Genomic DNA, 16,501 nt, shown 5'->3' with positions numbered 1-16,501 from the left:
TAACTGACTTAATTAATTATTGTAAGCTGAATATCCTTGTAACCACCACTCAGATTAATAGAATTTGCCAGCTGCCCCCAAAGTCTCAGAAGTCCCTAACAACCACCTCTGTTCCCTGAAAAGTAACTGTCTTTTTATAGTAATCCTTTCCTCGCTGTTCCAATTATTATCACTCTATTATTAATACAAGTGACTCCAAATATGGGTGGCTTAAAATACCCATTTGATTATGCTCATGGATTCTGTGGGTCAGGAATTCAGACAGCAGGGATGCCCCTGCTTTGCAGTGTTTGCTGATTTCCATGGTGTAAATATTCCTACCATAGCCAATGTTAATTTCAATATGGCATCAGTGAATATGGAGTTAGGAAGACATACTAATAATCGGTTCTTGCAAGCCAGTACAGGCTGGCTATAGCACACTACTGTCTACTCCATGATATTTGGGGCCTGAGCTGGGAAGACTCAGTATCTAGAGGTGACTCAACAGCTGGAGGCTGGGATTATCTAGAAATGTCTTTATTCACATGTCTGAAAATGGATAATGGCTCTCAACTGAGATCTCAGTCTCAGTGTAGAGCACATACACATGGCCTCTCCAAGCAACCTGGGCTTCTTCACAGCATGGCAGTCTCATAGAGGTTGGATTGCCCACATGATGGTTCAGGGCTCCAAAAGTGAGTGTCCCACTGAGGAAGAAGGAAATATAGTTTTTTTTATGCCCAAGCCTCAGAAGTCCTGTAGAGTCACTTCTACTGCATTCTATTGATGAGTCACTAAGGCTAGCTCAGATTCAAGTGTAGGGGTCACATAGAGGGGAGTGCTTAAAACATTTGCAGACACATTTTAAAATCACCATACTTGTATTTTATTACAGTTGTATTGCCTGAATGTTCCTTAGCACTATAGTTAGCCTCACTCTTCTTTTTCATTTGAAGGTCTTTTAAATATCTTTTAATCTGGTATTACCTTTCTCTTTCCCTTCCTTACAATTTCTTTGTTGAAGAACATGGGCCACTTGTCTTGCAAAGTTTCCCACAGTTTAAACTTTACTTATTGAATACTCAGGCATTTTGACATATTCTGCTGTTTACGCGGGAGGAATCAGAGATTTATTCAGGCTGAGGTCTGATCCCTTTGGCAAGGCTACAGAGATGGTGTTGCTTCTTTTACTAGGAGGCACATGTGTCTACTTGTGTCTCTTTTTGTGATGTCAGCAGCTGTTGATACTCAATGCTTAGATCCTTTAATTTATAGGAGGTTGAAAATTATAATACTCAAACGCTATTATTTATAAAGAGATTATTCTTTTCATCTACTAGTTGATTACACAGTGGTTTAGTTCATACTACACAGCAGAAATAAAGACTGATTGATTTTTCCCACTTATTTACCAGTTTTAAAAACAACAAATTGGTTCTCTACTATCCTCCAAAGGATGAAAGTGGTCTGCACGCCAGGCAGAGTCCTTACCAGAACTCTTACCGTGCTGGTATCTTGGTCTTACAATTCCCAGCCTCTGGAACTGTGAGAAAGAAATTTCTGTTCTTTAAGCCACCAGTCTGTGTACTTTGCTACAGCAATCTGAGCACACTAATACAACTAGACACCTGGAAAATGTCATAACAGTTCAGTCAATAACAAATCCGGATATCAGAGTTTTTCCAGGTGACTGATGGTTTAGTTTATTTAAACACCATTATGACCTCATGAATTTAAATACGTGTGATGTATTTTAATCCATTGTAAATGGCATGACCTCAGCTCACTGCAGCCTCCACCTCCCAGGTTCAAGTGATTCTCCTGTCTCAACCTCCCGAGTAGCTGGGATTACAGGCATGTGCCACCATGTCTGGCTAATTTTTGTATTTTTAGTAGAGATGGGGTTTCACCATGTTGGCCAAAATGGTCTCGAGCTCCCGACCTCAGGTGATCCACCCACCTCACCTCCTAAAGTGCTGGGATTACAGGCTTAAGCCACTGCTCCTGGCCATAATTATTATTCTCTCACATTTTCTTTCTTTCAGTACCTTAAATATGTTACTCCATTTTCTTCTGGCATAAAGCATTGCTGCCAAAACAGCATTGCTGGTAATAATCTAATTTTCTTTCACCTGAAAGTCACTTGCTTTTTTTTGTCTAGATAGCCAAAGAAATTTTCATTATTGTTTATTTAAGGCTCAGTAGGTTTAGAAGAATGCGTCTTAGTGCTGGTAAGCCCAGATCAATGTTCTAAGGTGCAGTGTGTTCTTTCAATATGTAGTTTCAAATATTTTCTTTTAATTTCAAGTAAGTTTCTTTAAATACAGTTTATAGTATTTGTGCTGTTTCCTTGTGTCCTCCCTCCTTCCCCGCACTCCGACTCCTATTATCTGTTAGTTCTCCTTTGCGTATCTTCAATATCTAGACTTTCTTTCTAATCTGTTCAACTTCCTTCATTGATTTTTGATTTTTAGAATTTTTCTCATTTTCATCTTTATTCTTTTTTTTTTTGAGATGGAATCTCTCTCTGTCACCCAGGCTGTAGTACAGTGACGTGGTCTCAGCTCACTGCAACCTCTGCCTCCTGGGTTCAAGTGATTCTCCTGCCTCAGCCTCCCGAAAAGTTGGAACTACAGGCACCCGCCACCATGCTTGGCTAACTTTTGTATTTTTAATAGAGATGGGGTTTCACCATATTGGCCAGGCTGGTCTTGAGCTCCTGACCTTGTGATCTGCTCGCCTCAGCCCCACAAAGTGCTGGGATTATAGGCGTGAGCCACCGCGCCCGGCCTCTATTTTGAATTTATTCACTTCATTTCGAATGTTTCTAGTTCTGATTTATAAAGTTCTTTTCATGTTTCATATCATTTTCTTAGGATCTTTTGGCTCATTTTGAAATACTGGATGTTAGTTTTTATCTCTTTTGTGAGCTTCCTTTCTGGTGTGCTTTTATTGTCAGTATGAGTGCTATTCTGTTCTCACTCTCTTTCATTACAATAATTTTCTATGTGATTTGACTTCCATACATTCACGTGATTATTTTTATGTGAAATTGGTTTTATAGAACTTTTGAAGGAGGCAGTTTTAAGGATAGTTTTTCTAACTTCATAAAGAACTTCTGTTTTTACTGTGTAGTGTTGGTGTGGAATTTTTTTTTTTTTTTTTTTTTTAATTTTAAGAGTTGGCTTATTTGGAGATTTCCTGGTCTTCCATTTTTATCTGGAACATCGTTTTCCTTTCTCTCTATTGTCTCTATTTTGCTCAATTTGTTTCCATGCTCCACAGTTTGCCATCAGTGTAGGTCTGTTTCCTGGAAGGAAGCCTAGTAGATTAGTTTCAAGAGTTCCTGCAGCTATATTACTCCAGCCCCTCCAGACTTTACAGGAGACTCCTGCACTCTCATGTTTTTAGAGAAGGCAAATACCCCTTCCTGTTTCTGCTGCTATTCTCAATTTGACTGGCTAGACCTTCTAGGGACACCTTTCAGCTATTTTGGCATTCTCCAGATGCTTCATCGATTCTCTATGCTGATACCACAAGGATCTTATTTCTGCCATATTACTGCTATTGGTTTGTTCCCACACACTTACATTTTATAGATCAAGGGGATGCCAGTTCACTTGGATTTGTTATAGATGTTGTCCTTGGGTTTTGGTTTTGCCATATAGTTGCTTTGTCTGTTTTTTATGTGGAGATTGAAAAAACTGCTGCTGTTGTCATCGTTCCACGGTTCTCTCTCAAGAAGTAGATTTATTAAACTACTTAGTAGTCATCTTAAAAGACCATCTTCTTGGCTGGGTGTGGTGGCTCATGCCTGTAATTCCAGCACTTTGGGAGGCCGAGGCAGGTGGATCATCTGAGGTCAGGAGTTTGAGACCAGCCTGGCCAATATGGTGAAACCCCATCTCTACTAATAATACAAAAAAATTAGCTGGGCATGCTAACGGGCACCTGTAATCCCAGCTACTGGTAAGGCTGAGGCAGGAGAATCGCTTGAATCTGGGAGGCGGAGGTTGCAGTGAGCCAAGATTGTGCCATTGCACTCCAGCCTGGGCAACAAGAGTAAAACTCCATCTCAAAAAAGAAAAGAAAACCATATACTCAAGCAATGGCCTCATTTTGTAGACATTATGTTTAACCACTTCTAACTGATTCCACTGCTACCACCATCACCTTCTGTTACTGGAGTGTTATAGAAGACTTCAACTGGTCTTCCACAGGCCGCCATGCTGTACCACTACAGCAGTCAAATGATTATTTTAAAACACAAGTCAGATCACATCACTCTTATCTCAAAACCTTGTAAAATCGTCTTAACTTTTGGGGTCTCTGTGATCTGGCCTGTTTCCCTCTGTCCTCCTCCCCGACTACATTAGGCTGCTTCAGCCACACGGGCCTCAAACACCCCTTAAAGGCATTTACCTCAAGGCATCTGCACTGCTAATCTTCTCTTCCCTAAATGCTCTTCCTCTTCATGTCTACCTGGCTTGCTCCCTCCCTCCTTTTGTCTCTGCTCAAATGTCCTATAATCAGAAAGTCCTTCCCTGGCCATATCCAACTCCCCATTGAAAAATGGAACCACCTTTCTGTCCCTATGTTTTACTTTTCTTTACCGTTAGACTTCTCTCCGAGTTTAATGAGGAAACAGAGACCGGAGTGAGGAAATTAAAAGCCAATTTATTCGGCTCCCGGGCGAGGTTCTATGGTCCGGGAGGGGCCAGAGAAGTCGCGCTTCTCTTCTTGGGGCGTGGGGTTTTATAGGGAGTAGAAGTGGCTGATTGACTACGGGGGAAACAAAGACAAGGTAGTTCTATTGGGTGTTAAAAGACTGGGGACGGGCGAGGTGAACAAAGCGGGGGCATTTCCATTGGGTATGAAGGGGGTGAGCATGGACGAGGGGCTGGCCGAGGATGTACGGGGGAGCTACCATAGGGCAGGCTCTTGGCAGGCCTTTTCAAAATTTATGGCAGGTGCAGGGCTGAGATTGGAATGCGGACATGGGCAAGGGGAGCCTGCGTGGAGAGGGCAAATGCTGAGCAATGTGCTCAGTATGATGATGTAGTTTTTAGGCACGGAGAGAGAAGGGCATGTCCATTCGGCTCCCAAGGAGGCACCGGCCTTACATTTACAGCACACATTACCACCTGACATGCTCTATATTATTATTATTATTTTTTTTTGAGACGGAGTTTTTGCTCTTGTTACCCAGGCTGGTTACCCAGGCTGGAGTGCAATGGCACGATCTCGGCTCACCGCAACCTCCGCCTCCTGGGTTCAGACAATTCTCCTGCCTCAGCCTCCTGAGTAGCTGGGATTACATGCACACGCCACCATGCCCAGCTAATTTTTTTGATTAGTAGAGACGGGGTTTCACCATGTTGACCAGGATGGTCTCGATCTCTTGACCTCGTGATCCACCCGCCTTGGCCTCCCAAAGTGCTGGGATTACAGGCTTAAGCCACCGCGCCCGGCCTGTATTAATTTTTTTATCTTTTTATCAAGAATGAAAATGCCATGAAAGTAGAAACATTGTCTTAGTGTCCTGAGCAGTACTTGCCACAACGTTAGTACTCAGTACAAATTCATTAGTTCACTGAATGAGCGCTGAATGAATATATAAAGTACCTAGCACTGAATTGGTATTCAAGAAATGTTAGCTTTGCTTTTTCTTGATAGGGTAAAGGAAGTAATCTTTAAAGAATGCTACCATTCCCAATGATACAAGAGCCAATAATGGAAACAGAGGTGTGGTCAGAAAAATGAGTGATGGGAGGCCAAGTCCGGCAGTTCACCTGAGGTCAGGAGTTTGAGACCAGCCTGGCCAACATGGTGAAACCTCATCTCTACTAAAAAATACAAAAATGAGCCAGGTGTGGTGGCGGGCACCTGTAATCCCAGCTACTCAGGGGGCCAAGGCAGGAGAATCACTTGAACCTGAGAGGCGGAGGTTGCAGTGAGCCGAGATCGGGCCACTGCACTCCAGCCTGGGTGACTGAGCAAGACGCTATCTCAAAAAAATAAAAAAACAAACAGAAAACAGAAAAATGGGTGAAGCAGGACAAAATAGTGACATTAGAGCCCAAAGGAGGGGGTAGGCAAGAACACCAAACATACAGAGTAGTCACAGGCATCAAGATCTGACAAGAGGTTATAAAACTAGTTCTATGGACTGAATTATGTTCATCCAAAATGCTTATGTTGAAACCCTAACCCCTAGTATGGCTATATTTGGAGACAGAGATTTTAGGAGGTAATTAAGGGGAAATAAGGTAATAAGGGTGGGGCCCTAATCTGATAAGATTAGTGTCCTTACAAGAAGAGACACCTAGAGATCCTGAGAGCTTGCCCTCCCCTCGCAGTGTGAGGACACAGTGAGAAGGCAGACATCTGCAGTCTGGCAGAGAGCCCTCGCCTGTCTGCCTGCCACAAGTCAGGCAGAAGCCTACCTTGCTAGCACCTTGATCTTGGACTTCCCAGACTCCAGAATTGGGAGAATTTATGTCTGCTCTTTAAGCCACCAACCTATGGTATTTTGTTATGGCAGCCTGAGCAGACTAATACAACCAGATACCTGGGAGATGTCATAAAATTTATTGTTAAGACAGTAACAAATCTGGAAATCAGAGTTTTTCCACTTTTCAATTGTATGGTCACACATTAAGAGTTGCAGATCCTAAGAAAACCTGCACAGAAAAACCCAAATCACAGAGTCATTTAACTGTAAAGAAAAAGCCAATTATTACTTCAAGAGTATTTACAGGAAATATCCATTGAGTATAAAGGAATAACAGAATATTTATAAAAATTTTTTTTAAAAGTGTGCACGACAGTGTTTTTAACACTTCTAATCCGATGGAACTAACATTTTAAAGTACAATCATGGCCAGGCTCGTTGGCTTATGCCCCTAGTCCCACCTACTTGAGAGGCTGAGACAAGAGGATCACTTGAGCCCAGGAGGTCAAGGCAGCAGCAGTGGGCCCTGATCATGCCACTGCACTTCAGCCCAGGTGATGGTGTGAGACTCTGACTCTTAAAAAAATATATAATTACAGTTATGGTTCCTGGGTAGAGTGGAATTCAAACAGGTTAACCTGAAAGATCAGTAGGGTCCTAAATCCAGAATAAATTATTTTCAGAAAAAGAATAACTTTCTGAATCTTTATTTAAATTGCTAAATGTTGCTGTGAGTAGCACTCATTAGTATGATTGTGACTGGTATGGCTACATGGAAGCTTCCCTGTGGTATTAATCATAAAATGCTGGATTGGGGTTTGATTCTTGAAGTTATAAGGACCTAGTCTCAAGTAACAAAATTAACACCACTAGCCCTCTCCCTCCAAAGTCGGCTCCAGTCAGAATTACGGTAAGAGCTCAGAAGTGACCTGCCCTTGATATGCTGTAATTCGTCTGTTCTTTGCAATTAATTGGCAGATTTTTCCCTTTCATAGTCCGCTGAAGCCCCCACACTGCTAGGGCCTTCCTCTTGCTGGACTTTTGATCATTTATCTGCTCGTTAGCATCTTTGTGAGGACAAGCAAGAAAGGAAAGGAAGGCAACATGCTTAGTATCTTTTTTCACATTAATAAGGACAGTAGAAATTAACTCCATTGAGGAGTCCAGGCCCCACCGCAAGGCTCAGCATCCCATAGAAACCAGTGCTTAGCTCAGCTGGTGGGAGGACATCCCTGTCTTAAAGTTCTGCGCAAGGACAACAGATGGAGTGATGGAAGAAACTCTTCCCCAAGCGTGAGGCTGTGAAAGGGCTTTTATCTTTTTTGACAAAGTCTCGCTCTGTCACCAGGCTGGAGGGCAGTGGTGCCATCTAGGCTCACTGCAACCTCCGCCTCCCAGGTTCAAGTTCAAGCGATTCTCCTGCCTCAGCCTCCCCAGTAGCTGGGACTACAGGCGCGTGCCACCAGGCCCGGCTAATTTTTTGTATTTTTAGTAGAGACGGGGTTTCACCGCGTTAGCCAGGATGGTCTCGATCTCTTGACCTCATGATCCACCCGCCTCGGTCTCCCAAAGTGTTGGGATTACAGGCGTGAGCCACCGCGCCCGGCCTGGAGGGGCTTTTTACCACAGGCGGTGAGGACCGCGCTGGACGTCAGAACCTGGTGGTCGTTGGCGGCACCGGCCGACTTTCCCAGTGCAGGTTCCTAGCACGCTGGGGGCAGACGGGGGTGACCGCCTGACCCCGTGACCCGAGTCCCCTTCGCCTACCCCGGGCTCCTCCTCGAGAGCTTCAAAATAGTGCTCGCCCGGCCCGGAGGGCGAAGTCTGCCTGTGCGTAAATCAAGGGAACTGTCCCAGGACTGCAGTCCAAACAGAGGATGCCCGGCGCCGCCGTCCAGGGCCGCCTACCGCGGCCGCCGTGGCCCCCGCAGGCCGCCGTAGCCCCCTGCCGGCCGCTTGACCCCTGCGGGCCGCCGTAGGAGCGCCCTCCGGAGGCTGCGTTCTCGAGACGGCTGCTGGGCTCCGCTCCCCGCAGCGCCCTGGCTGAGGGTCTGCCGGCGGGCGCTTAGCACCACCCCTGCGTCCCGGCGCTAGCACGGGCTACGGGCCGCAGTGGCGGGCCGTGGCCCTGCGCACGCCGCCTCTCGGGGCGGGGCACTAGGCCCCTTCCGGGGATGGGCCCCGGCGCCCGCGTCTGTCTGGCCGTGCCCGGCCCCTCCCCGCTCGGGCGGGCGCTGCGCTGCGCCGCGTCCCCGCCCGTCAGTTCGCCCGGCTCGGCTGGCTGCAGAAGACGCCAGGGCGGCCGCACTGAAAGTTCTACGCCCGGAGGCGTCGGGAGGCGTCGGCGCTGCCGCTGGCCCGCGACGGGAACGGGGCGAAAAGGCGGCGGCACCATGTTCTCCCTCAAGCCCCCCAGACCCACCTTCAGGTCCTACCTCCTGCCGCCGCTCCAGGTAAACAACCCCCCCCACCTCCCGCGAGCGCCCCTTTTCTGGGCGCTTCCGTGGAGCCTCCAGGCCGACCCCCAGGAACTGGAGGACCCGGGAGGCTGCGCGCGTCTCCCTGCCCTCAGCCGCACGGGTGTCAGATCCCCGGCGCTGCGAAATGCGCCTTCTTGGGAGCCCCCACTGGCTCGGCTAAAACTTGTAAAACTCTTGTGCCCCCATTTTCTGTCCGAAGTCCTGTCGTCCGTAGTTGTGCTAAATGTTGAGACCCAGGGGAGCATTGAGAGCTGGGTGTTTTTAGTTTCCAACCCGTCGACCGCACCTCCTGTGACCGCCGGCATGATTGCAGCTCTTGGGGCCACTGGTCAAGGCGTCTACTCAAATGTGAACACCTGGAAGAGACACTGGCAGTTTAAATGTTTTTTATCATCAGCCTTCCAAGTCGATAATGAGCACATCTCAAAAAAAAGCTGTTAATATGTGAAAGAATTTAAATAGGCGGGGGAGGGTATGGGTCTTTCACATGTGTCATCACTTAGAAAACATTTGCTGTAGTGTTTTACGGAGGTTGGGGAGGATTGAGATTTTGATTTATTTTGCTGATGTATTTCAGACTGACGATAAGATCAATTCGGAACCGAAGATTAAAAAACTGGAGCCAGTCCTTTTACCAGGTAAACCTTAGTTGAAATTCTAACAGATACTTTAGCAACGTAATTTGGTCTAAGACTATTCTGCCGAATAGTATCATGTGGTTAACTTCCCTTCTCTCATTAAACTTTCTCCAGTTAAAAATCTAGTGACTGAGAGGAGAAAAAAGAACTGTCAATATCATTACCTCATTTCCTTTTTTATCTCCTGAATTTCTTTTTGAAAAGACGTATATATTTAATTACTTGGGTAGTAAAAGTACTCTGCCTACACGTTTGTCTGCCACTTACTGAAGTAATGATTAATAGTCAAATCATTTTAATGCATTTTGATAGTATGAAAAGAGGCCTTTACTATGTCTGTGTCTCTAACTTTGAATTACTTGCTGGGTAATTGTATTTTGAAGTTGTCAGTTGTATTTGCAAATTTGTTTCTTTCAATTAGAACCAGGCTTTTCCCAGCAGAAACACTTAATTGACATTTGGGGCCAGATAATTCATTGTTGGAGGAGCAGGCTTTCCTCTGTATAGCAGCAAAGATGGCCTCTACCCACTAGATGCCAGTAGTACCCTTAGCCCCTGCCACCTAGTTGCGACCTAGTTGCCACAGCCAAAATGCTTCTTGTCATTGCCAATTTTTTTTTCTCCCCCACCTCTGAGGGACAAAAATCTCGCAATTGAGAATCACTGCTTTAGAAGAAAATTTACCATAGGTGACCTTAGAGATAGACATAGGGATTGATGGTAGAGAGGAATTTGTTTTAGAGCATACAAAATACTGTTTCATTGGTATTTTGAATTGCATAACAATTGTATAATAATTAGGAAAAGTCCGTTTAATGAGATTATTAGGGGAAGTAGCCAGATACTTAGGAAACCCTGTTTTAAACCTGAAATCAAATACTAGTTTGTGTAGCTGCTATCAACATTGTGAAATCTGAGTCACTACTTAAAGCCAAATCTAATAAAATAATTACAACTTTGTAGGTAAAAATTGAACAAATATGGAAACTTTATAATTTTAAATATTATAGGCCAGGCGTGGTGGCTCACGCCTGTAATCCCAGCACTTTGGGAGGCTGAGACGGGTGGATTGCCTGAGGTTAGGTGTTCCAGAACAGCCTGGCCAACATGGTGAAACCCTGTTTCTACTAAAAATACAAAAATCTGCCGGGTGTGGTGGCACACTCCTGTAATCCCAGCTACTGGGGAGGCTGAGGCAGGAGAATTACTTGAACCCTGGAAACGGGGATTTCAGTAAGCTGAGTTTGAGCCACTGCACTCCAGCCAGGGTGACAGAGCGAGACTGTCTCAGAAGAAAAAAAAAAAAAAGAAATTTAAATATTATATAGGTACAAAATACCAAAAACATCAAACTTTGGTTCTGTATGGTAGATGCTAACTCTTAAAAAGTGCTTTTTAAACTTTTCTGTGGGAGTCATAAATATTTTCCCTTGATTTTGTTAGTGCTTTTCACTCAACTGTGTGTACTAATTAATTCTTTGTACTTTTCCTCAGAGTGAACAATAGAATTGCTAAGTAACCCTTGCTCCCTATGTACTCTGTTTTAGTCTTAGTCACTGTGAGCATTTAAAATGCAGGGATGGGAAGCAGTACTCATCTTGAATGAGTGCCTATGAGCTATTGAACTTTGACTTCTTTTTCTTTGAACAGGCCTGGTTCTTAGGCTTTGATTCCTCCACACTGCATACTGTGATTTCACACAGAAACAACGTGGTCTTAGCTATAAATGCCAGTGCTTGCTTTTTAATTAATTAATTTATTTATTTGAGAAAGTCTCTTGTCACTGAGGCTCAAGTACAGTGGCATGATCTCAGCTCACTGCAACCTCTGTCTCCCAGGTTCAGCGATTCTCCTGCCTCAGCCTCCTGAGTAGCTGGGATTACAGGTGCCTGCCACCATGCCTGGCTAATTTTTGGATTTTTAGTAGAGACAGGGTTTCTGCATGTTGGCCAGGTTGGTCTTAAACTCCTGACCTCAGGTAATCTGCCCGCCTTGCCTCCCGAAGTGCTGGGATTACAGGCGTGAGCCAACGTGCCTGGCCACTTTTTAAAAATTAGCTTTTAAATTTAAGATATGCTAATAAAAAGTGTTACTAAATATGCATAAGCTTGAAGAACTTTCTCACTGAAGGGTTATCCATTTTATAAAATTACTAAATGCTTACCTTTCTGCTGAAAACTCTGAGTTTTCTGGGAAATTTTAAACCCAGTTTCTGACTGTGCTTTTCTTGTCCCAGAAATAGCAGCTAAATCTGAATTGTTTCTGGACAAATTCTAAAAGAGCTGTAACACTAAGTCTGAGCCTTTTAGTTGTCCCTTAAGGAGTTCTCTGACCTGTGTTAATTTTTCTTGCATTGGTGGCCAAATCATAGCTGAAATCTGTGCATGCATACATGATGGCTGTATCACCTAGCGTTCTGTTTGTACCTGACTTATCCTTACCAACATTTAGCCGGTCCTGAGTTAGGATGTCTTTTGCCCCCTTCCTCTCCCTTTGTGTTCTTACCCTCTCATTCTGGCCTTCCTGCACCCATCCTGGCTGTGTTCTGTCCAGCTGCCCTGATGTGGTCTCTGTTTCCCGCTTCACCTCTCCTGTCACGTCTCTCACTGCTGCCATTGCTCTTTGTTGGCCTGCAGCCTACTGCTCTACCCATGAAATCTGGAAGGCAAGTGGAAAGTAACTGAAGTATTGATGATCTAAAGACCTAGACTAGGATAGGTCTTTTACTAAGCAGGAGTGAATATAGTTCTGGTTTTCGTTACTATCCAAAATCAATAGAAAACTTGGCCACGTCACCTGTGGCTATATACAGGGACACAGAAGTTATTGTTCAACATGGACATGGCGAGGGGAACATCACACACTGGGGCCTGTTGGGGGATGAGAGACAAGGGGAGGGAGAGCATTAGGACAAATACCTAATGCATGCAGGGCTTAAAACCTAGATGATGGCTGATAGTGAAGCAGACCACTATGGCACATGTATACCTCTGTGACAAACCTGCACGTTCTTCACATGTATTCCAGAACTTAAAGTAAAATTTTTAAAAAAGAAATAATTGTTCAGGGATATGGTATTGCATGCTGTGCCTTGGCATAATGCCTTGAGTTCAAGGGTATCCTACTTCAGTTGCCCCAAGTTTGAACTTTTAATTCAATAAGCAGATGAAAATTAGAACACAAAATCAGTTATTTGTGTGCTGTCACCATGTGCACTGTTGGAACCTGAGGCTAAATTCAGAATGTTCATCTTTTACTAAGTAAAGAAAACAGAAGAAAATGACTAGTAATTTAATTTAGATTGTGGTTTATGTTAGTAATTTGCAGGCTTCTTGATTCATGAACATCTTTGACATGGAGATTGTACCTACATCAACTTTGTGGTCCTAATGTCTTGCAAAGTGCCAGGAATGTGACAGACACTTAGATGTTTACTGAGTGACTGAATGAAAGGACCCCTCAGACCACCTGCTTAAACTGTTACCTTGGCCATGCACACACACACACAGACTGACTTTCAGATTTAGGAGTAAAGGAAGGACTGCGTTATTTTATGCCAAACATTTCAAGAGAATTATATCTGAGCCTGGCATTGAAATAGAGTACTCTGTCAAAGTAGTAAGCTTTTGTGTAGGCTTTCTCTTTATCTTCCTTTCATTACGTGAATCTCATTCTTTGAGTGATTATATTGTATATGTGTAAAATCACTCCAGTACTTGAAAATTGAGTTTGACTTATAAAGTGTGTGTGTCCAACATATATTTATTAAGAGCATGTAATGCCAGACTGTGCCCTGTTTAGCTGCTGGACTGGTGGATCGGTTCGGTGAGGGTGTGAGTATCTCCCGGGTGCCAGGTCTGTGCTGGATAGGGAGAGTGCTGGAGGTGTCGTGTGCCTGTATCACAGCAAGGCTGGGGTGAGCTCCAAGCTGCCTGTTGACAAGATAGAAGACTGTGACCTGGATCACTGGTTTCCAGATTCTAGCCAGGGCCTGGCATCAGATTTGGATGAAGTTTTTACCAGCCTCTCGTCAAAATGAGAAAATTACGGAGTGTGGCTTTCTTTAATAAAGCTAAATTTATTTGATTTAAAAGATTGTCTTTTACTCTGAGATTATGTTCTAACTTACTTGGTATAGGTAGGTTTTTTTGTTAAATATTGGTGATAATAGCTGTGGCTTTAAAAAAGTTTTTAAGTTGCCTGCGCGCGGTGGCTCACGCCTATAATCCCAGCACTTTGGGAGGCTGAGACGGGTGGATCACAAGGTCAAGAGATCGAGACCATCCTGGTCAACATGGTGAAACCCTGTCTCTACTAAAAATACAAAAATTAGCAGGGCATGGTGGCGCATGCCTGTAGTCCCAGCTACTCGGGAGGCTAAGGCAGGAGAATTGCTTGAACCCAGGAGACAGAGGTTGCAGTGAGCCGAGATTGTGCCATTGCACTCCAGCCTGGGTAACAAGAGCGAAACTTCATCTCAAAAAAAAAAAAAAAAGTTTTTAAGTTAACAAAATAAAAAGATTAAAAACTCTGTATTGGTCCCTTAAATTAGTTTTGTACTGTGCCTGGTTTGGAATCTAAACTTGAACCCACTAGATGAGATTATTGTAATACCATAGATACAATTTTGCGAGCACTCACACAGAGAACATTAATTATTTGGTCTGCCTAGGAGTACTTCTGCCATTTTTCTGTTTGTGTTTTGAGATGGGGTCTCACTCTGTCACCCAGTTTGGACTGGAGTGGTGTGATCATAGCTTACTGCAGCCTCGACCTCCTGGGCTCAAGCCCTCCTCACACGTCAGCCTCCCAAGTAGCTAGGACTACAGACATGCACCTCCATACCCGGCTAATTTTTGTATTTTTTGTGGAGATGGGGTCCAACTATATTGCTCAGGGTGGTCTCAAAGTCCTGGGCTCAAGCAGTTGGCTCACCTTGGCCTCCTAAAGTGTTGGGATTACAGCTGTGAGCCACCACATCTGGCCCCCTTCTACCATCCTCTGAAAAATGCATCCTCCCTCTTTTGACAAATTATTCAGTCCTAACTCTACCCAACTTTGGGTTCCAGTGTGGCTAGCAAGGGTAATAACCCACCCTGGACTGCAAGCATAAACCGGGTCTGCCTCTGGATATTATTAAGTTGGTACTAAGGGAAGAGGTCCGCTTTGGTAATGCTGCAAGTGGCCACAGTTCCAGAAAATCTGTTGAAAGAGTGAAGAACCCCAAGGGAGTATACTAATATGTTGAAGTCCCTCGGTTTCATTGTCCTTGCAGTCCAACTAACACAAAAACCTTGTATTCTTTTTGCTAAGCTATTACCAGGTATGTTTCTGAACATACTTTAAACTAAGATCCTTAACTAATAGAGTTAACAGGTTAATCCTCATAACAGCCTTGTCAGGTAGGATACCAGTTTATCTCCATTTGACAGATGTGAAAACTATAGTTTGCAGAGATTAAATAACTTGCCCAGTGTCACACAGCTAGCAAGGCAGAGCCAGAGTTCTGTGTCTGGCTACCAGACTCTACCATTAACCAATAAGCAGTATAGCCCACCTGGCTGCACTGGTGACACTCGGGTACGGATTTGTGCTTTAGAACTGTTGGGGAGGAGATTGGTTGTCAGCCTGGAGGGAGTTCTCCAGTGAGGTAAAAAGAGCTCTGTCCTTGTCTTTGCCCTTTCACAGCAGTGACAGATTTTGACCCAGCATGAGGAAGAACTTTCAAAGAATTTCAGCTGCCAGAAAATGGAATGTCTTGGGGAGGCAGTGGACTTCCTGTTGCTGGCTATGCTGAAGCAGAGGCTGGTGAAATGCTAGCAGCTTTGTATTGAGGACTTAAGATTTGCAGTGAGTGGGGCTTGATGGCCTTTGCGCTCTCCTCACCCCAGGGCATGCTCTTTTTAAGGGAGAAGAGATGAAATGCCATGACTAACAATGAATTACTGTGTTCTGCAGGTATTGAGTGTTTGCTTGATGCAGTTTGGCAGAAGGGTAAAATGTGAAGAGATGAGGTCCTGCTCTTAGGCAGTTTCAGTTCACTAGGGAGATGCTTCAGTAGAGGAGAGGAAAAGGTAATGAGAGCTCAGAGGAAGGTCACCTAAGCCAGATTTAGGGTGGGGTAAGGCTGTCAAGAAAGACTCAGGAATCAAATGCTTGTGCTCTGAATCTTAAGTTCCTGCTGTGCCTGGCCCACTGTGCTAAGGCTGTGCGTCAGCGCAGTTCTTTCCCTGTTCCCGTCTACAGTGCTCACAGCACTTTCATTCTTGAGATTAACTGTTAGATAATGAATGCACTGATTGTCAGAGTCTTTTGTAATCAGATCAGAAAAGCATACAGCCATCGGCCATCTGGGAAATGAAAATAGCCATTGTTGCATAGATGTCTTGTTTATTTTTGACATGTTCACTGGCCCATACTGTTCTTGTTTTCTGCCTCACCATACGTCTTATTTCCTCAGTTGGATTGTGAATCCCTTAAAGGCAAAGACTTAATCTTTTTGGTGTTTTATGTAATTCCTTTTTGTAGGAAGGCTTCATAGTAATTGTAGACTGACTTTTGTAGTATTTTAATTTGTGGATACATTGTTTTTGAAAGACCAAAGGACTTGTAACACACCCTTAGAACAGTGAACAGTGTAACTGTTCTGTCTTAGCATTAGCTTTGTACCTTAACTCGTCGAGCCTTAGGAATGTTTGGAGCTGTCCATTCCTTAGGCTCCTGCTGCAGTACCTTAGACCAACATTCTGTTACCCCTCCACCCTTCACTATCTATTTTTTTTTAATTGCATTTTAGGTTTTGGGGTACATGTGAAAAATATACAAGATTGTTGCATAGGTGCATACGTGGCAGTGTGATTTGCTGCCTTCTTCCCCTTCACCTATATGTGGCATTTCACCCCATGCTATCTCTCCCCACTCCCCACCCCCCGCTGTCCCCCCATTCC

At 44.3% G+C, this 16,501-nt stretch overlaps 1 protein-coding gene and 1 pseudogene across 2 annotated transcripts in view; one reads left to right on the top strand and one right to left on the bottom strand.

Annotated features, from left to right (window-relative positions):
* Window positions 1-8,810: 8,810 nt before the first annotated feature.
* The window catches only part of MTMR10 (myotubularin related protein 10), a 65,320-nt gene continuing 57,629 nt past the window's right edge, over window positions 8,811-16,501 (top strand). The window contains exons 1-2 of one of the 2 annotated variants that reach the window (XM_012472474.3): window positions 8,811-8,889; window positions 9,494-9,554. In XM_012472474.3, the coding sequence (XP_012327897.2) occupies window positions 8,830-8,889; window positions 9,494-9,554 (121 nt within the window). In that variant the 5' untranslated portion in view covers window positions 8,811-8,829. Of the gene's footprint in view, window positions 8,890-9,385; window positions 9,555-16,501 lie in introns of those variants that run through there. The other variant, XM_012472473.3, reaches the window with a different exon arrangement.
* LOC135275011 (U7 small nuclear RNA) lies at window positions 11,811-11,847 on the bottom strand (annotated as a pseudogene).

This window comes from Aotus nancymaae, unplaced genomic scaffold (assembly GCF_030222135.1).
Source record: "Aotus nancymaae isolate 86718 unplaced genomic scaffold, 86718_ANA_hifiasm-v0.15.2.pri h1tg000014l, whole genome shotgun sequence".
Lineage (NCBI taxonomy): Eukaryota > Metazoa > Chordata > Mammalia > Primates > Aotidae > Aotus > Aotus nancymaae.
The sequence above is the reverse complement of the archived record's forward strand: the minus strand, read 5'-3'. Positions and strand labels throughout refer to the sequence as shown.